This window comes from Pagrus major, chromosome 13 (assembly GCF_040436345.1).
Source record: "Pagrus major chromosome 13, Pma_NU_1.0".
Taxonomy (NCBI): domain Eukaryota; kingdom Metazoa; phylum Chordata; class Actinopteri; order Spariformes; family Sparidae; genus Pagrus; species Pagrus major.
In genome coordinates, this window is record NC_133227.1 from 9295966 (window position 1) to 9314713 (window position 18748).

Below are 18748 nucleotides of genomic sequence, written 5' to 3' on the forward strand. Positions count from 1 at the left end.
GTCTCCAGTGATATCACTCAGTTGCATTGTGGGTAATGCAGGCGCCAGGATTTAAAAATCAGTCGAAACTAACCTTTAAAGTAGAACTCAGACAATTAGATAATTAATCAATTAGTCAAACAACTGAACTTAATCACAATTATCATGATAATCACTGGATCAATTCAAGGATAAAAACAAGAAAAACCCTTCTCTTGTTCCAGCTTCTCAAATTTGATGACTTGCTGCTTTTCATTTGTTTGTTTTTTGTTTTCCTGATCTTCAAATTTCCCTCCTTGTAATTTGTGTTGTCTTCCATTGCTCTGTTATAACTATGCAAACATCCGACAGCCAAAGAGAAGCCTGGGAAACAAACTGTGTTCCGGCCCATTACAGTTAACTATAGTGATCCCAGCTGGTCTTAACCTGGGACAGAGGGTGCTTCCTGACACTCTTCCCCTGTAGATGAGCCTGTAATAGGGCCACATAATTACCAGTGGCAGCCCCGGAGCTCTGCCCAGCTCAAACGCCCAGGGCTCTCATTACCCACAATGCTGCCTGGGCTCTTAAATATCAAACACCTCTTTGTGCTGGAGGCCTGACGGCTCCTTAGCCTACGGCTACCCCTCTGTGCTCTGCTGTGCATGCATGTGTGGGACTGTTTGCGTGAGTGTGAGCCAGCGCACATCTGGATAAGTGATTTAACAGGTTTTTATAATATATACTGTACGTAGGTGTATCCGCTGACATATACATTAACGTGTTACAAGAACATAATGCTCACTTCCTGTAAAATAAAGGCTTTCAGGCAGGAGGAGTCGATTAAGCGGATCTCCTCCTGAAAAGCCTTGGGCCAGACTCGCAGAGAAAAAGAAGAAGAAAAACCTAACAGGAGCATGGACAATCAATTAGTCAATGTTCCTCCTTTCATGTGCATAAAGGAACTGTTACTATTCTACACATTAGCACTTTCTTCTAAGTGCATTAGCACCATAGTATAAAAAAATCATTTCTAAAATGGGTCTACGGTTAATTCACAAAGCCATGTTTTCACACAGAAAGTGTGCAATACACATCTTTCTTTTTGTCTGACATGTAGGGCACACTTAATTGTTGAATTTTGGTCGTTAAAACTGGAGGAGATAACCTCCATTTACTTTTAAACCCCACTGTAACTGATGAGCAAACGCAGCCCCGGCCGATGTAAAAAGTAACCTTGAAAAAGCGACCCACGTTCTCCACACTTTATGATACATCGTCTCGCAGTCCTGTGATTCGCTGAGAAGTGATGTGTTATTAAGCTGAGTTTCTGAATGTGAGTCTGAGAATTTTCTCCGCAAAGTCCATTAAATTTAAATACCCCAATGATGGGAGGCTTACGAGGCTCTACATCAATTGTTCTGCGAGTGCTTAGCGTTTAATACAGCGCCGTCATATCTGATCATACAGCAGGAAAAAATGAACTAACAGAGAGAGCTAAGAGTCTGGTGCAACTTGTTCCAAATGCATTCTGTACTTAAACGTGTGATCTCATAAAAACAAGTATACTATTATATTTTACTGCACATTAAAGAGAGGATTGCACAAAAATGGGTGGTGTATTGGGTGTGTAGACTGCACAAACTGCTGGATTTCTGTACAAATAAGTTAGTGCACATTTAAAGGAGACCTATTATGATTTTTTTTTCCTTTCCTTGAGGTTCTTGCACATGTAAGAGATCCTGAAAGTTAAAAAGGTCCAACTCAATCAGAAACTCCTCTCTCCCACAGAAAACACTGTTCCTGAAACACCTCGCCAGTAGCCTTTAACTCTAGTTTGGCTCGTAATAATTGATTTAGCGCAGCTGCTCTGTTGTCGTTAGCAGTGCTGGCTCAGGCGTGTGTGAGCTGACCCATCAGGAGGGAGGTCTTAAAGAGACAGGAGCTAAAACAGAGCGTTTCAGAGAGATGGTGAATACAGTGCTGAAGGGCTGGACAGTGTGAGGAAACGGATGTGTTTTTTGAGCACTAGAGCAGGTAAACCTATTCTAGTAGTAACCAAAATAAAATGATGAACCTGAACATGAGCATAATATGTCTCCTTTAATAAGTATTTTTTGCACCACTCCAAAGCAGAAGCCAGTAACTAAACCCCTTTTTTAAAAGCATCATAAGTGTCGACTGGGGATTGTGGCTCTTTGGTCGTGACACAAACTACAATGTGAAGGTTTTATGAAAGCATTCATCATGACTGCTTTATTACTTTAATATGAAATCTAGACATCTAGTTATTCCATGTGCTATATAACTTCCACAGCAATCCTTTACAAACCTCACTAATATATAATCATTAGGTGTATTAGTTATAAAGGCCCCCGCGGTCATATTACCACAAGAAAACCAAGGGAATGTGCTTCTAACAAGACTTAAACAACCAGCCTTTTGTGTGTATTGTTATCCGCAACACTCGTATGTGTTTTGTTCTTAGGGCCTGCTAATTTAAACAGGAATAGTTCAGTGTACAAATAATGGTTTCAAAAGCGAAGTCTTACTCCATTAATGATCATTTCTGTTCCGCTTTTACTACATTTCTCTTCCTTTTTGCAACCACCTCCCAAGTTTTCCTTCACCGGCAGAAATTTCCAATACGAGACTCCCAGTCGCTGATTGCTTAATTGGCTGCCGCCTCGGTAAATGGATGCTGATTTCACGCACATATGGACCAAAATGCACAGAATTTAAAGTGGCTGCTTCATAAAATCAGGGAGTGATTGACAGCTAGATTGCATCTGCAGTCAGTTTTACGCATGAAAATGAAAGCATGTTGTTTGTCTACAAACTGGAATGCTCACAGCCCTGTGAACGAGACCTTCTAAAGGCAAACAGTTAAAAACGTTAAATATGTTTTGTGTAGCTACTTCCATACATGTACTTCAAAGTATGCTCCTCTCTCTGCCGCCACAAAAAACCTCCTGAGAAATCATCCTTGCATCAAGACAGAATACACAGTAATACTTCTTGACACATCCTGGAGTCATATCCACAAATTATGCAGGCGGTCTCATTAAATCATTGAACTGTGAAAATGATGCGCGTTAATCTCCGCACCACAAAAATACATTTTCTATATTTGATCGACCTGGAAGTCTTATCACTTCACCGGTGAGCTAATATGATGTAGCATCATTTGTAGAATACAGATACAGAAAAAGGACCTCTGGTCGGCGCACATTTCTGTCAAAAATTGACATTCTGACGCACAGCTGCATAGCTGCCCTGAATGGCAGATCACTTCATAGGCGAATGGTGAATAAAATTCAGCGTAAATCATCTGAAGCTGACACACGGGATGGCTTCCATTTAGCCTGCTGATTATGCATGAAAACGACATAAATATCACAAATATCCTTCGTTGAACTGTTTGTAAAATCTGCCAGCAACAATGGACAAAATTAAACTCACTCTGAGCTGAAATATGAGGCTTGACAGACGACTCGCAGGTCCATCACAGTCATGAGTTGTGAGTTAGTGTGTGAGTGGTGAGTGATTGTCTGAACCCTGACATCTACGCCAGTGAGACTCAACGAAAAGAGGAGCGTTACAGATTCACCCCAGGAGACGAGTGTAAAGGTTAGAGAGGCTGTACTGTATTCAGAAAGTGACGGGTTTGATCTTCACCTCAGCCAATTTGTAGCAATCACCATTTGCTGAAATGTCATTTGGCAACATATTCGGGACCTTTCTGCTCAAATAGTGGCTGAAATTTAAATGCAAATATGAAGATAAAATGGTGAAATCTTACCGTTATCCTCGACGGAGAAGTGGAAGAGATCAGAAGTTGCATTTTCTTCATTTCGCAACACATAGCAGATGTTCAGTTCATCAATATCAGCTGTAAAAGAAAAGAAACTTTAGTCTTTTGCAGTGATTAAACCGTTATACAAAAAAGCACAATATGGTGAAACCCTGTCACCTCAAAAGCGACAAAGGAACACAAACAAAATTCAAAATGACAAGCAAACAACAGCAAATGTTTTTTGTAATTAATGACAGAATGTAAATGAAGGCCGCTCTGCATTTTAAACCGCAGGGTTACACTGTCGTGTCAATGTGAGATGAAGCATGATGAAACTTTTAACAATCTCCTTGCTCGGACTTAAAGCAAGGTGACGGCTAAATTACACATTGTTTACCAAAAAGCTTTGCCCTTGTCAAGATTAAAAACACATATTTATAAAACAATTTGCATTTTAAGATTAAAATAAAACATTCACGCTGGTCACAGAAATAGCCTCAGATGCACTTTGAAGTTGTATTAGGGCTTTATGGCTCGTTCAAGCGCTCTCTCTGTCGAGTAATTGTTCAAAGATGGGAGCTGTCCCGCCTCAGCACCGTATCAGCCGCAGTAACAGCAGGTCTCTAGTATCACACTGATTCAGTTCCTTATCAGCACTCAGCATGAACAATTTTCTACCAGAGAGAGCATTCTGAAAGTCATGCATCTGTAATCCAGGACGATAAGGCCGCAACCTCCAATCTGAGACAGCTCGAGCTAAACCAACAGAAAACGTTTAAATCCCAAACCTGCCGGCTCGCTGAGTCAACAGCCCCGAAAAACCAGGTGACAGTGGATCTTTTAATGACAGACGAGGGCAAGAATGTTAAAAACAGGACTGTGGCGGGCACCTACACTTCCACAGCTGTTTCCCAACTTGTCTGAATTACAGGGCTCTGCCTGCATTTTTTCCACCATTCTCTATTGCAGAACAGAAAAAATCATCGAGACTGTGAAAGGGCTTGGCCCCTGCGAACCACCTCCTTCAATAATAGATGGCAGAGGAAGGAGGTTCATAAAAGTATAAACCCTTGACTCCTGGCTGGGCCACATCTTAAACCTCTTAGGTGGCTTCCCGTCATCCCTGCCTCTCCTTCTTCCCTTCAACACGGAGACAGACCACTGTGTACCAGCGCGACCATTTTATATTTATACATGGTGATGATTTTCTCAGGGCATTGTTTTCACATTAGCGAGTATCGATTTGTAGAAGCAGCAAGAAAAAAGATGTTCTCTGGAGTGTTGTCAAGCAGCCTTGAACCCAAGGACCTTGCAAATATAAAGTCAACACTGTGAACCAAGGCCCCAATCTTCATCAAATATTTAAAGAGAAAAGCCTCCTGGGATGTGCCCTGGAAATAGGATGAGTAAATAAAGAGCCGGGGATTGTCTCTTTCACCTGACTGATTCTTCTGACGAGCCTGTTTGCTCTCTCTCAGTCACTCTCTCACGCCCCTTCCCTCATTCTTTATTTCTCTCATGCCACCTACACCCCCGCCCCCCTCCCTGTTTCCCCCTGCCTCATTTGCACTCTCTTCTACTTTACTTGCTCTCTCTGCCCCCTCTTCTGCCCCTTCGCGTCTCTCTCCTCGCCACACTCGTCTCATCTAGCGCCCTTTTTTTTTTCAGAGACCGCAGCAGCACAGCAGTTGTCAGAAGTGTCCATCTCCTGCAGACTGAAGGGCTCTTTCCCCTCTCTGTGCTCTCAGCCGCTGTCGGTGCTTGTGCCAAGCTGTGGCACGAGCAGGTGAATTTTGTCACTTGTTCGCATAATTGCCCCAGCGTGATGTGAAATCCTGCATTGATTGCATCGCTTTAAGCCTCAATCAGCGGCATTGTTCACCAGATTCTGCCTTATCAATACACAGACATGCACACACGCAGAAATGTTTGTAAATTCAAAGCTCAGGTGGCAAATCTCCCCTCTGCGCGTTGGCGGTGTGTGGGAAATGTACCATGCTGAGAAGTTTCAGCGCTTTATATGATTTTTTATTCTTACTGTGCTGGTCAAGCCGTCTGAATGTGCTATAACTCGAATGCCATCCTGTCACTAAAAGGTCTGCACTGACCTTTTCACATGATCCTCTACTTCTGCCCCGCTTCATTTAACAAACCACTGTGGAGAACATCAGATGTGAACACTTCCCCCGAGATGCAGAAATGATAAATTATTCATCTCTAACCGTCTACAAGACATTTGCGCGAAAACATCAGCCTCTAACTTTGGTCTGCTAATTATGATTTGATGAGCAAGGCACATCTAAATCAGGCCCAGGAATTAACTATTGAAATTCCCAAGCCTGCACTTGTCACACATATGAATAATTATTACCCCATAAATTAAAATCTTTGGTCGGAGGTGTGAAAAATTAATCAAAACTTGCAGCTTTGCAGGAAATTTTTTTGTACTTTGTAACTGAACATTTTCTACTGAGGTTATCACATGACACATTAGGGGATTATAACTTTTTAATTAAATGATGATTAAAACCGCATCTGTTGGCTAAATGAGCAGTCCTTACAAGAACTTTAAAGATGTTTGAGTAGCGAAAGGCATTCTGTAATTCTGTAATTTTGTTTACTATAATAATTTGCAATAATTGTTGTTATATTTGAGATGGTAATGACCTTTCATAATCATTTTGTTTACGAGATATAACAGATTACATTTTAAAATACCCTTTTTTTCCACCATCATTCAAACACTGAACAGCACTAGAGGATAAGTTCACTCAAAAAATTTAATTAGACATTATCTACTAACCCTAATGCCGGTGGGAAGTCGGGGGAAGTTTTGTAGTCCGCAAAACAATATTGGAGCATCACAACAAATGAGTGTTACAGCATTCTCCTAAACAACTGAAGTAGATGGGGACTTGTTTTAAAAACATAAAAAAAACAACCATAAGAAAAAACATGAAATGGCTCCATACAGTTCGTCTTGTGTAATCAAAGCCTCGGAAAACCCAGGGATCCCAAGTTGATTTGAAAAGATGTTATGTACACCATTGACGCGTAGTCGAGCTCATGCACCCACTTCAGACTGGATTGGCGCTGACTCTTCGCAGGTACAGTGAAGATATAAATATAAAGTGTGTAAATAACATCTTTTCAAATCAATTTGGGATCTTGGAGCGTCCGGATTGGATTACATCAGATGAGCTGTATGGAGCCTTTTTTTTTTTTTTCTTGCATTTTAAAACAAGTCCCCATCTACTTCAGTTATTTAGGAGAATGCTGCAACGCTGACTTTCATGTGAAGCTCCAGAAATGTACAAAACTACTACTGTACAAACCGTCACCTGACTTTCCATCGGCGTAGGGGCGGGTAGATAATAACTGAATTTTTCATTTTTAGGCTGAACTTATCCTTTAACAAAATCCATGTCAGTTGATTACATCATCCACATGCAATGTTTATACAAAGGTGACACGGGTGGGTGTTTGTTTCAGGGCTTACCTTGACTAAACGTGTTGATGGAGTCGTTCCCGTGTCCCAGGTTGATGATGTACCCATGTTTGGGCTGCGTGGTGATGTGGAACTTCAGGGATGCGGGGCTGCTGTCTCTGTCCTCCGCCCTCAGCACTTTGGGGCTGATGGGGAACCCCAGGTGACCCCTGGTCAAGACCTTCAAAGTGGGTGCGCCTTTATTCACCACGATCTGGGGGACGCCGTTGTCGATCGCCACAATGGTGATCGTCATGGTTTGAGGGCGGCGAGTTTCGAACACAGTGTCGGGGAAAACATAAAAGTCAGTGTGTGTGCCGTCACTGACGGTAAAGGAGAAAGAGTCCTCTGAGGATTCAGTTCCGTCGTGTTTGTAACTGATGAGGTTTTCATTCAGGTCTTGTTTGGTGAAGCTGGTGACGGGCATGGACATGTTGTAGAGGAGTTTACCATGAACAGGCAGCTGGGTGACGATGAATTTCAGCAGCTTCTCTGCTGTGTCCTGATCCTCAGCAGTGAGCTCAAATGGTGTGATCAGCTTAGTCTGCCCCTCTGTGACCACTAAACTATTCACAGTCACAACAGGTTTTTTATTATCGACATCCACAATAGAGACTCTGAATGTTCTGAAAATAGGATTGTAGCCGTCAGTGACTTCAAACTCAAAACTGTCCATTTTCACCTCATCATCTGAGGTGTGGATGTAGTAAATCTTACTGCCAGCCAGCTGGAGCTGAGTAAAAGACACAATGGGCATCCCAGGAGTGTCTGTGCACTCCAAGTGGCCTCTGACAGGGGCCCTTGTGACGGTGAAAGCTAAGTTCTCATCAGGGCTGTTGAGGTCAGTCGTGCTGAGAAGATCTGTAGTTAAAGTCACTCTGCCACCTTCTTTCAGAGCCACGCCTTTACTAACCACATCGGGGAACACCATGTCGATGCTGCCCACAGTGATGTAGAAATAACGATCAATCAGTGGGTTCATTCCATCCGTGACGTCAAATTTGACCAAGTCTCTGATGCCCTCCTGGCCGTTGTGTGTGTAGAGTATAAGCCCTTCGTCAAGCTCAGCTTGTGTGAAATTCATGCCGAGCGTGATGTTCTCCAGAGACCCGGATGGGGTTTTCCTCTGCAGGAGACCCTGACCAGGCCCGAACCGGATGATAAATGTGAGCGTACTGTCGTCTGAATCTAAATCTGTTGCTTTTAGCATTTTGTTGTCAATCTCTTTCGTCTCCCCGATTTCCACCTCCAGGCCGTCGTTGATTAGCATTCTTGGGGTCTCGTCATCAATAGGAATGATCAAAACCATGGCTGTTTTCTGCACAGTGTACTTCCCATCAGTCAGAGTCACATCAAAGCTGTCCTCTGTTGTCTCTGAGTCATCATGCTCATAAATAATACTCGATGCCTCCCTAATCTGCTCTAAAGTGAAATTAGTCACCAAAACCGAGCCCGTGGGTAGCTGGTTTAAAATGGCGCCATGTTTGGGAGGTTTGGAAATGATGAACATCAGCTCCTCAGGTGGAATATCGGCATCGGCGCCGTTCAGAATCGGAGTGTCGATGACGATGTTCATCCCCTCCATCACCACTATCTCCCTTAGATAAATCTCCGGCTTTTCATCATTTGCTGGGATGATAACGATTGGAAAGAAATGATTCTCTGAGAAATTGATGCCATCAGAGCACCTAAATGTGAACCTGTCCTCCACCGGCTCTACTCCTTTGTGAATGCTCTGCACATAGTAGATATTCCCCTCCCTGATGTCTCTGATGGTAAAAGCACTGATAGCTGTTCCTGATCTGGACTTTTCTGAGCCTGGGGCAGGCGATATATTTTCCACATAGCCCGCAGTGGGCTGGACGATGATGGTGCAAAGGATATCATCCGTTGGAGTGTCATTATCATCAGCGTTCAAGTGCTGAGGGCTGATGCCGTACTTCTCCCCTTCAATGACACTGAATTGAATCCCGACTCCAACCTCAGGGGCCTGGCTGTCAACAGGAAGGATAGTGACTCGAACTTGCACTCCGTTGACCTTGTTGCCACCGACTGTCCAATCATCGGACATGTCTGTGAGAGTCAGATTGAAGCCGTCCTGCTGAGATGCGAGACCAATCTCGCCTCCAGTGTGTGCATACACAACCACGCCGTTAATAATATCAGCCTGTGTAAACCTAGTGGCAGGCACTCCTTTGACTAGTATCTCACCCATAACTGGAGGGTCTTCCACAATAAAGGTCAGCTGGAGGTCATCTGTGTCATCATCATGGCCCTGAATGACATTAGTAGTGATCTCCGTGGCTCCGTTCTCCAGCACATCCATATGAGAGCCGATTGTTCCCGCGGGAAGGCTGACTGTCGGAGTTTCATCATCGACAGGCTTTACATTAACTTTGACTGTCACGGTTACAACATGAATCCCATCGCTGACATCCAGCTGAAATTCATCACTCGTCGTCTCCTCCCCGCCATGAATGTATGATATCTTCCCCTCTGAGATATCCTCCAGTCTGAAAACCCCTTTTATATCTAGGTCAGTGAATGCAACCTGAACCTGGCCATGTTTGGGGAGCCGGATGAGAGTGAAGGTGATCTGTTTGCTATCTGTGTCGAGATCTGCTGCGTCTAGCTCAGCGATACTTATGATGTGCATGCCTCGCTCAAACACAGTGAGGCCTGTGTTTGTGATCTGAGGGGGTTTGTTGTTGACGGGCTGGAGGTAGATAGTGAAAGCCCCTTCGACGCTGTTCCCAGCCGTGTCTTCGACTGTGTAACGAAACTGCACCACGTGGGCCGTAATCCCGAGCTCGACATCCGGGGGGCCGTATGAGATCTTGTGATGGTTGATTTGAGCTTGTGTGAACTCTGTGACTTCGGTGTCCGGGCTGTCCGTCAGAACCAAAGAACCAAACACAACTTGGTTGTTTTCATCTGTATCTATCGGCGGTTGGATAACTGTGTATTTGAGGTCACGATCCTCGGAGTCTAAATCAGTGTAGCGCAGGACTTCTTTGCTAAAGTGAGTGAGCTTGTACTCCTGAACTGTCATCTGCAGGGTGGTGCCAGGGAAGAGCTCAGGGGGCACGTCATCTATGGGTAAAACCCGGATCATGAATACGGCCTCTCCTGACTCGTTGGGGGGGTCGTTATCATCCTGAACTGTGAACACAAACTGATCCATGATGGTTTCTGTGTTGTGAGGGCCTGTGTGCTTGTAAAACAACTTCCCGTCTGTGATATCTTTCTGAAGCCACTCTGTCACTTCCTTCTCGTACACTTCGTCCTCGGCGTTGAACTTCCAGGAGGAGGGGTCCTCTGGGGCATCTGACTGTCTCAGCAGCAGGGTGCCGATTGTAGAAAACGGAGGGACGATGGTGAATTTAATAGTCGAGTCCTCTGAGTCGATATCTGCAGCGCTGAGCATGAGTGGAGAAATAGGCATCATCTGGTTTTTGAACAGCACCAGGCCAGTGTTTGCATTTATAATCGGCGGCTCGTCATCAGTGGGAACGATTGTGATGGGAAACAGGAACTCTACTTCGTTTTTCCCATCCGACATCTTGAACACAATGTTGTCGCTGTATGTGTCGCTGCCATCGTGCTGGTATACAACCACCCCCGTTGCCAGGTCAGCAGGCGTGAAGAATTTCCTGTGAGAGCCCAGCACCATGAGGTCCCCGTGGCGTAGTCCGTCCACCACCGTGATGCTGACAGCGTCCAGGTTGTCTTCGTCGCTGATCTCCAGGTTGTGGGCGCTGAAGAGAGGCCGAGACTGCCCCTCGTACAGCAGCTGACCCGTGTTGCGTGTCACGACAGGGGCCAGGGAGTTCATCGGCTTCACAACTATCATAAAAGCGAAGGGGTCTGAGACGGCCCCGTCTGTGTCCACCACCTCAAACTCCAGCTGGAAAATCCTCTCTGTGTCTGAGTCCAGGGAGGGGGGCTTGTAAGCAATTTTCAGATCACGCAGGTCTCTCTGGTAGAAAGATGTGATGGGGAGGTTTCTGTCATCGGTGCTGACTATGTAGCCCTCCTCGTAGGATAAGGGAGAGGTGATGTTGAAAATAAGCTCATCTGGGTCTGACTCTGCATCCTCAGCAGCCAGCATGTCAGGGGTGAGGGCGGTCATGACAAACTGGCTGATCTCCATCATCATCATGGACACAAAGCTGGGTTTGGGGGCAGTGTTTTCCTCTCCCTCTCTGATGCGGATCATGAGATGAAAATACTCCTGTTTCAGGAGGTTTCCCTCCTTATCGTGCAGCTCCACCACCATGGGAACATAGTCCCTGTTTGGAGACTTGCGATCAAACGTGTGCTCGTAGCGGATGTCAGCTTGTGTGAAGTCATCACAGTCCATCATTGTGGAAAGTTTCCCCCCGTCGATGAGTCTCCCATATCTGGGCAGCGCGCTGCCGCTTGACAGGGATGTCACCTCACATTTATGAGCGTCTCTGTCGTAAGTAAACTCTAAAATCTTCTTATCAATGGGGTTGCTGATCCCTTTCAGATTATCGACAGTGAGAGGCATGTTTTTGGTGAGTAACTCTAGCTGCGTAAAAACTACTTCCACCTCCATCATGAACGGGATAATAACGGTTTCGGTTTGCGCGTCATACCTGAGCTGCAGCCTCACTCTGTCTTTCGCCGGACTTCTCGACCCGTAGTGGGCGTATGTCACATCATTGGGACCGAAATCACACGGAAACTTTTTGGGAGAGAGGTGCCCCGGTCTCTGTGAGAGCGGGTCGTTATCCAGGACGGTGATGCTGCAGCGGTCCCCCGGCTGCGTCTGGATCACCAGATCATTGATGGGATCGATGAAGACCGACCTCCCGAAAGGCACGCGTATTCCGTTGTTGGCCACCAAGATCGCATCCTCTGACAGCTCAGATCTGAGTGCGTAAAACAGTCCAGCGCTGTCAGGCTGCGCGGAAACAAAACCTGTTACTGTAAAACACAGGAGAAGTCTGTAGAACATCTTGGCAGCGGATGTGATCCAAACCATCCGAGAATAGTCACTCTGCCGAGGTGATGTTGAAGAAGATGTCCTTTTTTTCCCCCTCGAAGAGATTTAAATCCCCAAAGTGTTGGGAGTCCGCTGGGTGTCTACACGGTGGCTCCCACGCATCTACCCGTCCGGACCCTCGACATACTCAGCGAGAATAGCGCGCAGGAGTTTTAACTTGAGACACTTGAGAGCCTGCGTAAAAGCGCCGCCGCCCATCTCTGCGCATATTGGAGGGTTTTTGAGGGTTTTACCTCAGACTTCTCGCCAATGGGCAGGTGAGCTGGCAGTCACAGAGAGGCGGGGACTGGAAGATGAGCTGAATTACACAGATGCGATTCATTACATTTAGCCCTATCACTGACTTTATCCTCTCAGGACTGCGCTTTGTACGGTCTAAAAAGGGATTTAAGATGATATTGCCCTGAGGAAAGATAGCCCGGTTCAGTATTTCTCATATACACACAGATTTTTCTATCTGTGGACATACACACACTGATGAAATTGTGAGAAATGTCAAAATTGTAACACAAAGAGCTGCAGAGATTGTTTTCAATGCTATGTCTGAAAGAGACAGTGTTCTGTTGCTGCTTTTGTAGATTTTTTTAAAGCCACTTAAAGCTTGAAAAATGAATGAATGATCTGAACAATGCAAAAATGAAAGCACAATTTTATGATAATCATTTCTAACAAATAAAGCCTCATTAGTCTCTTGCACATTGTTAGAGATAATGAAAGCAGGCTAGTCTGTCCCAACATTCATTTATAATTATCATTTGTACACCTTCAAAACATAAATCTCAGGGGCCTCTAAGACACATAATGCTTAACTGCACCGTTCCAGTGTGATCGTGGATCATTGCTGCATCTGTCTCCCTCTCCCTCTGTCTGCTGGCTGTCTCTGCTCTCAAACTGTCAAATAACCTGTGGTGGAAAGAGTCTGTACTCAAGTACGAGTACAGTTACTTTACTCAAATATTCAGTCTTCAGTCTACATTTCTCCCAGCTCCTGCTCTGTTCTGCTCAGTGGTCGTGGTCACCTCGCCAGACCTGTGCCTTCTGCAGAGTTTTGTGGTCTTCATGTTCGCATGTCAGGATTTTCATTGGCCGTTCTGAGATCAGACAGCCTTACTGGCTACAAAAATGCAGGTTAAAGGTTTCATTCAAATTGTACTCAGTACCCAATAATGATTTGAAAAGTAACTGAGTAGATTTCATGTTGTAATGCGTACTAAAGACAGACAGACCTGAAAATATACTCAAAAAAAGACCCCAAAAAAACATAGTAGTTGTAATTTTACTTCCACCCTCTGGATAACCCCCCAAACGCTCACTTACACGTCTTCCTTGACCACAGATGATTGTGCATTTCTTGATATTCCTTGAATTATTTACAACCTTGAGTGCAACTAAAAAAAAAAAATCCATAGAGCCTCAAACCACCTGCTACAGAAAACTTTCATCAAAAGAAAAAAAAAATGTTTTTGGTGTTATTATTATTTTGACCATGGCAGTAACAAGACCCCTGACCCGAGAACAAAAGAAAAACTAAGATGGGATTATCAATTATATTCAATCTATGGTTAAATGTGGATGAGATGAGCTTTAAAGGGGCTCTGTTGAACTTCTGTGTTGAGCTGGAAGCCAGACGTTTTTTTGATGTTAGCGGACTCCATAGGCTAATGTTAGCTACTGTACTGCTCTTTGTTGTGGACTGTTGCAGAAAATTCCAACCTTCACAAAGAAATCCAGTCCAGCAGCATCAAACAACTAAAACCAATCATCCACAGGCTTGTGTAGGCAGCAGAGAGAGACGGAAAGGTCTCGTTTTTTCGCATCATGTTACAATCCTCTTACATATGGCCAATAAATCAGTGATTAATACATGTAAATTACTATGAATTGTTACAAAGAGCCCTGAAATAAAGCGACACAGTGATTAGTCTGCTCGCTGGTGTAATCATCCTCTCTAATGTTCCTCCTAATTTCCTTCAGTTTGAATAAGTTGGCAGAAGTGAAAGACCGGGTCGCTTAGTTCCTATTCATGAATGCGTTCATCCATTTATTCATTTTTCTGTTTATTTCTGTGGTGATTAAGTGCTTGAATGCAGGCCTCTAAAAACACATTGACCTTCCCTCAAGCAAGAAATAGACGCTGTGCAAGCCTCCGATTGTCCAGCAGGCTGGAGAGTAGAACCGAGCTGTCCTTGTCGGTCGAGATCAGTAAAATATAATAATGCAAAAACAAAATCCAGTCCAAAATATTGCCATAAGCAGCAGTAGCAGCTTTGGGACTGGGAAAAAAATGCTGGCAAATGGTTTCTTAAGACTAAAAATCTATCCTGCTAGATGTTGGAGGGTCCTAGGGGGAAATTTGTGCAGCAAGCTGGAACATCTGTCAGGGCTATAAGTCATGAGAGAATAAACCCTCTTTGCTCCCCCTGCTCTGCAAACTGACTTTTTGATGTGATCAATTTTGTGCCATTGAAACCTTTTTGTTGAATTTTTTATTTGACATTTAGCATTTAGAGAGAGATTTGCGGTGGCTTTGGCAAACTTGCAATCAGATTAAAAAAAAAAAACTAAACGTGGTGGTCATTAATCAAATACAAGTCAGCCGGACGTTTGTGCAAACATTTTCCATCAGAAACAGTTTCCTGGAACTTATATAAGTTTGTCGTAGCGTCAGCGTGAATATGCAACAATTCATGAACACCATACTTCCTTTAATCCCTCTGAAGGATCTTTCTATCACCATGAAGCTGGTTACAAGTTTCCAACATGAATATTTGAAAAGTTCCACGCTGTTCTTACGACCCCGGACAGCCTCGAGTCCTTAAAATCCTCATGCATACTGTAAGCCTGAACCGTAAAGCACTACCAGTGACTACTTTTTGTTCTTGGCTCACCACCATCAGCAGCAGCAGCACCACCCACGTTTAAAAACGGCAGGTGATTAGAGGGCTTCCAGTGCCTTGTTATTTCTAAGTACATGGCAGCCCGGGCTTTTCCAGCTGTCATACTACTTTATATGTTGCTGGAACATTCTTCTTGTGTCTTCACATGAGAGAAAGCATTCAGATACATGCGTGTCAGATCTGCACTGTGAGACGTGTGTACATTTAAAGAGATTATACTGAATGCGAAAGTCTGATGGGAGACAGAGGGGATGATGGGGAACAAAGGAGGGATGTAAAGATCATTATTATGTCGGCATAATTAGAGACTAGTGAACATTTTCACCTGGAACTTCAAGCCACGACGTTTGTTTCCCACAAAATGAAAACATGAAGTAAAGTGATTATGGCATGATGATGGCCCGTTCACAAGTGATTCCCACAATTCTGACTCCGTGGATGTCTATTTCACAAACATTTGTTCCGCTCCCATCGGACTAATTAGCACTGAAACTCCGGCTCATCCCTGCAGCCCATTTCAATCCCCCACCAAGCGTGCTGAAACTTTTGGAAAGTCCAGCTTTGGATTCATGACATATTCATACGGTGTGGGATATGGGGCTCCTTCTGCACAGCAGCTGCTCCACTGTGATAAGGCCACACATGGAGATTCTGGGGTTTGAGCCTATATGGGGTGGTGAAAGATTCAAAATGGTCAGGTAATGAGACAGGAAGAGGGTTAGGCAGCCATCAGATTGTTGTATTTGCATATCACCTTGGCACGCACGCATGCCACAAAAACATTGCCTGCTTATCATAAAAGCTGATTTATTTGAATAGACATTTTGTGATGAGCTGGATCCACATTCACTATTAAAAGCCAAATGAATATTCACCAATGTAGCACACATTGTTATTCAGCAGCGGGAGCACACTAGAACAGATTTGTCGAACACAAATTGACATATTTGTGTCAATTTTAAAGGTGCAATAAGTTAGAATATTAGTTGAAAACACTCAGAAATTAACTACAATTAACAGACTGTGACTGTTTGACACGCCTCTGAATTTCCATGTGTTTTGGACACTGTGCAAAGGAGGTCAGTGTAACTTCTTGTGTCCTCTATGTGGCACTGTCAGTCGGGTTGAAGCTGTACAAGTGCAACACGAGCACTACTTAAAAATGGCCGACTTCCTGTTGGCTTAAGGTCTAGGCCACGGAGACTTTTTTGTAGGTCTCTGAGCGATACACATGTGAAACAAATTTCAAACATGTAGGTGAAAGTAGTCTCGGGCTTCATTTTAGGGGGCACTGGCAAGCTATTTTGCCCTCAAAAATGAGATTATTTGGCAGAAGAAGGAGAAAAATAATAATTCACTTTCAATAGGGTCCTCACAGGGGTCAGTGCTCGGGCACTAATTATCTAATGACGTTAGCATGCTAACAAGCTAGCCCTGGTCTATCTCAGTCAAAAGCTCCTGTGTTAGCAGTTGTAAACAACAACACCCTGCGACTCCGAGTTCCCGTTCTGGACCACAAGCTGCACTGCTAAATGAGCAAACTAGGTAACAGCAGCTACAGTTAGCAGCAGTTAGCGGTTACTTTGGTGATACCCTGCCTCTTATCTGTTTTAAGTGTGATTTTGACAGGTGGTCAGTTCCTGCATATTGCAGTTTTGACATTATGACTTATTGTGTGACAGAGATATCTACGAAGTTAGCATGCTAACTAGCTAGCCCTGGTCTGTCCAGGTCCAAAGCTCCTGTGCTGGCGGTGTAGACAACAACATTGCCCCCGGGGCTCCGAGCTCCCCGTCTGGACCCCGAGCTGCATGGCTAAATGGGTTACATGCTGCCATTCCGACAGACCGCCATTACGACATACTGCCATTCCGACATTGTACTATTCAGACATGTCACCATTCCGACATACCACTATTCCGACATGCGAACGTCCCACCATTCCGACAAAGTTTCGTCCCGCCATTCCGACAAGGCTAATCCTAACCCGCAACCCGTAACCCTAACCCTAACCTTAACCCTTTTAAAAGATGTGTCGGAATGGCAACACGTTTAAAAAAGAAATGAATACCACCATTCCGACCATAGGAGGCAAAAAATGTCGGAATGATGGGACATTTAATTAAAGGTTTAAGTGTTGCCATTCCGACAATTAGGGCCTAATGTCGGAATGGCAGTTGCCTCCCGGCTAAATGAGCAAACACGCTAACAGCAGCTACAGTGAGCAGCAGTAAGCGGTTACTCCAGTGATATGCTAATAACTAATTAAAGTCAGTATAAAAATGTCGTCAGATTGTTGTCTGCACTGTGAAAGTATACATCAGGTTCTGTAATGTTCAGTAAAATGGTTTCGTCTGGGTATAAGGAGGAGGAAGTGTTAATAAGCCATCAAACAAACAATATAACATTACAGATCCTCAGTGTACGACTGAGCCCCCCTGAAAATGTGACTAAGAACAGCTCTGAGAAAATTTGTTTGTAGACACTCACCACCCACACACCTTTGTCCCAACAGAATTAGGAGGTAGGAGTTTTAATCTGTGATGCTGTAACAAAGCTGAGTGTGACAGAAGACATACTGACGTTTTTTGGGTTTTTTTCACAGCACTTTTTATGCTTCTGATTGGTTTCATATGCTTGTTTCAGATGTCCAGCAAGAGTCCATGCACAGTTCATCATCCAAGGAAAAGCTCCATGTTTTGCACTTTTATTGCAGTGAGTTTGTTGTGTTGCTGTGGGAGAACATCACTCATTCTTTTTTAAATTAATGACCCCTAACACTAATGAATAATGCACTTCTTGTAATTTATTCATACAGTGAACAATTTCCTATGCATACACGCAGTGGTAGAAATAAATCAGGTACATGTTTGGGTTACTTGTACCTCCCAATGTTTCCAAGTGTTGTTAATATTGTTGGACAAGACAAGAGGACAAAACAGGACAAAACATGGAGACATGAAACAGATAGAAATGGTGCCAGGCTGCCAGCATGGCTGCCTCCCCAGTCAGCCTTCATTTCCTGGGAGATTTCGTGCCCGGTGGCGGAACAAAATTGCACAGCGAAAGCGAAACAATCTATAAAGCCGATGCTTTCATTATTCTACAGCCATTACGTTGTGCAATCAACATTTGCCTCATACTGACACATTAGAGCAAAAAGGGAAAAAAACTTGTCCAACTTGTCTATTGCCAGTTTAAGTACAGCGCCGATGGAAATGAGACACTTTTATTCCGCTCCATATTTGAACAGATATAGTAACATGAATATTTTAAATACAAAGATGTGATAATTCTAAGACAAGATGTACTGATATGATTTAAACTCTTCAAATCATATAAAGTAGTCAGAATTAGTTTCTACTTGACCTTCTACAACATTAAAATGCAGTTTACATATTAATGCATCATGAATAATAATAATCCAATAAAGTGATATGGACCATTCTTCATGAGTATACCATTACTTCTGATAGTAAAGCACATTTTACTGATAAATTTCTACTTTCACTGGAGTCAAAAATTGTGCTCATAAATGTACATTGTGCTATCAGTACATTTACTCAAGCAGAGGATCT

The 18748-nt window shown here is 43.8% G+C and overlaps 1 protein-coding gene across 1 annotated transcript in view; it reads right to left on the minus strand.

Annotated features, from left to right (window-relative positions):
* Positions 1-12493, minus strand: part of LOC141007304 (FRAS1-related extracellular matrix protein 2-like) — a gene marked incomplete at its 5' end in the record, with an annotated part of 65794 nt that extends 53301 nt beyond the window's left edge. Inside the window, 3 exon segments of the mRNA XM_073479649.1 lie at positions 3761-3850; positions 7254-12278; positions 12316-12493. Of these exon segments, the coding sequence (XP_073335750.1) occupies positions 3761-3850; positions 7254-12278; positions 12316-12493 (5293 nt within the window).
* Positions 12494-18748: the final 6255 nt, after the last annotated feature.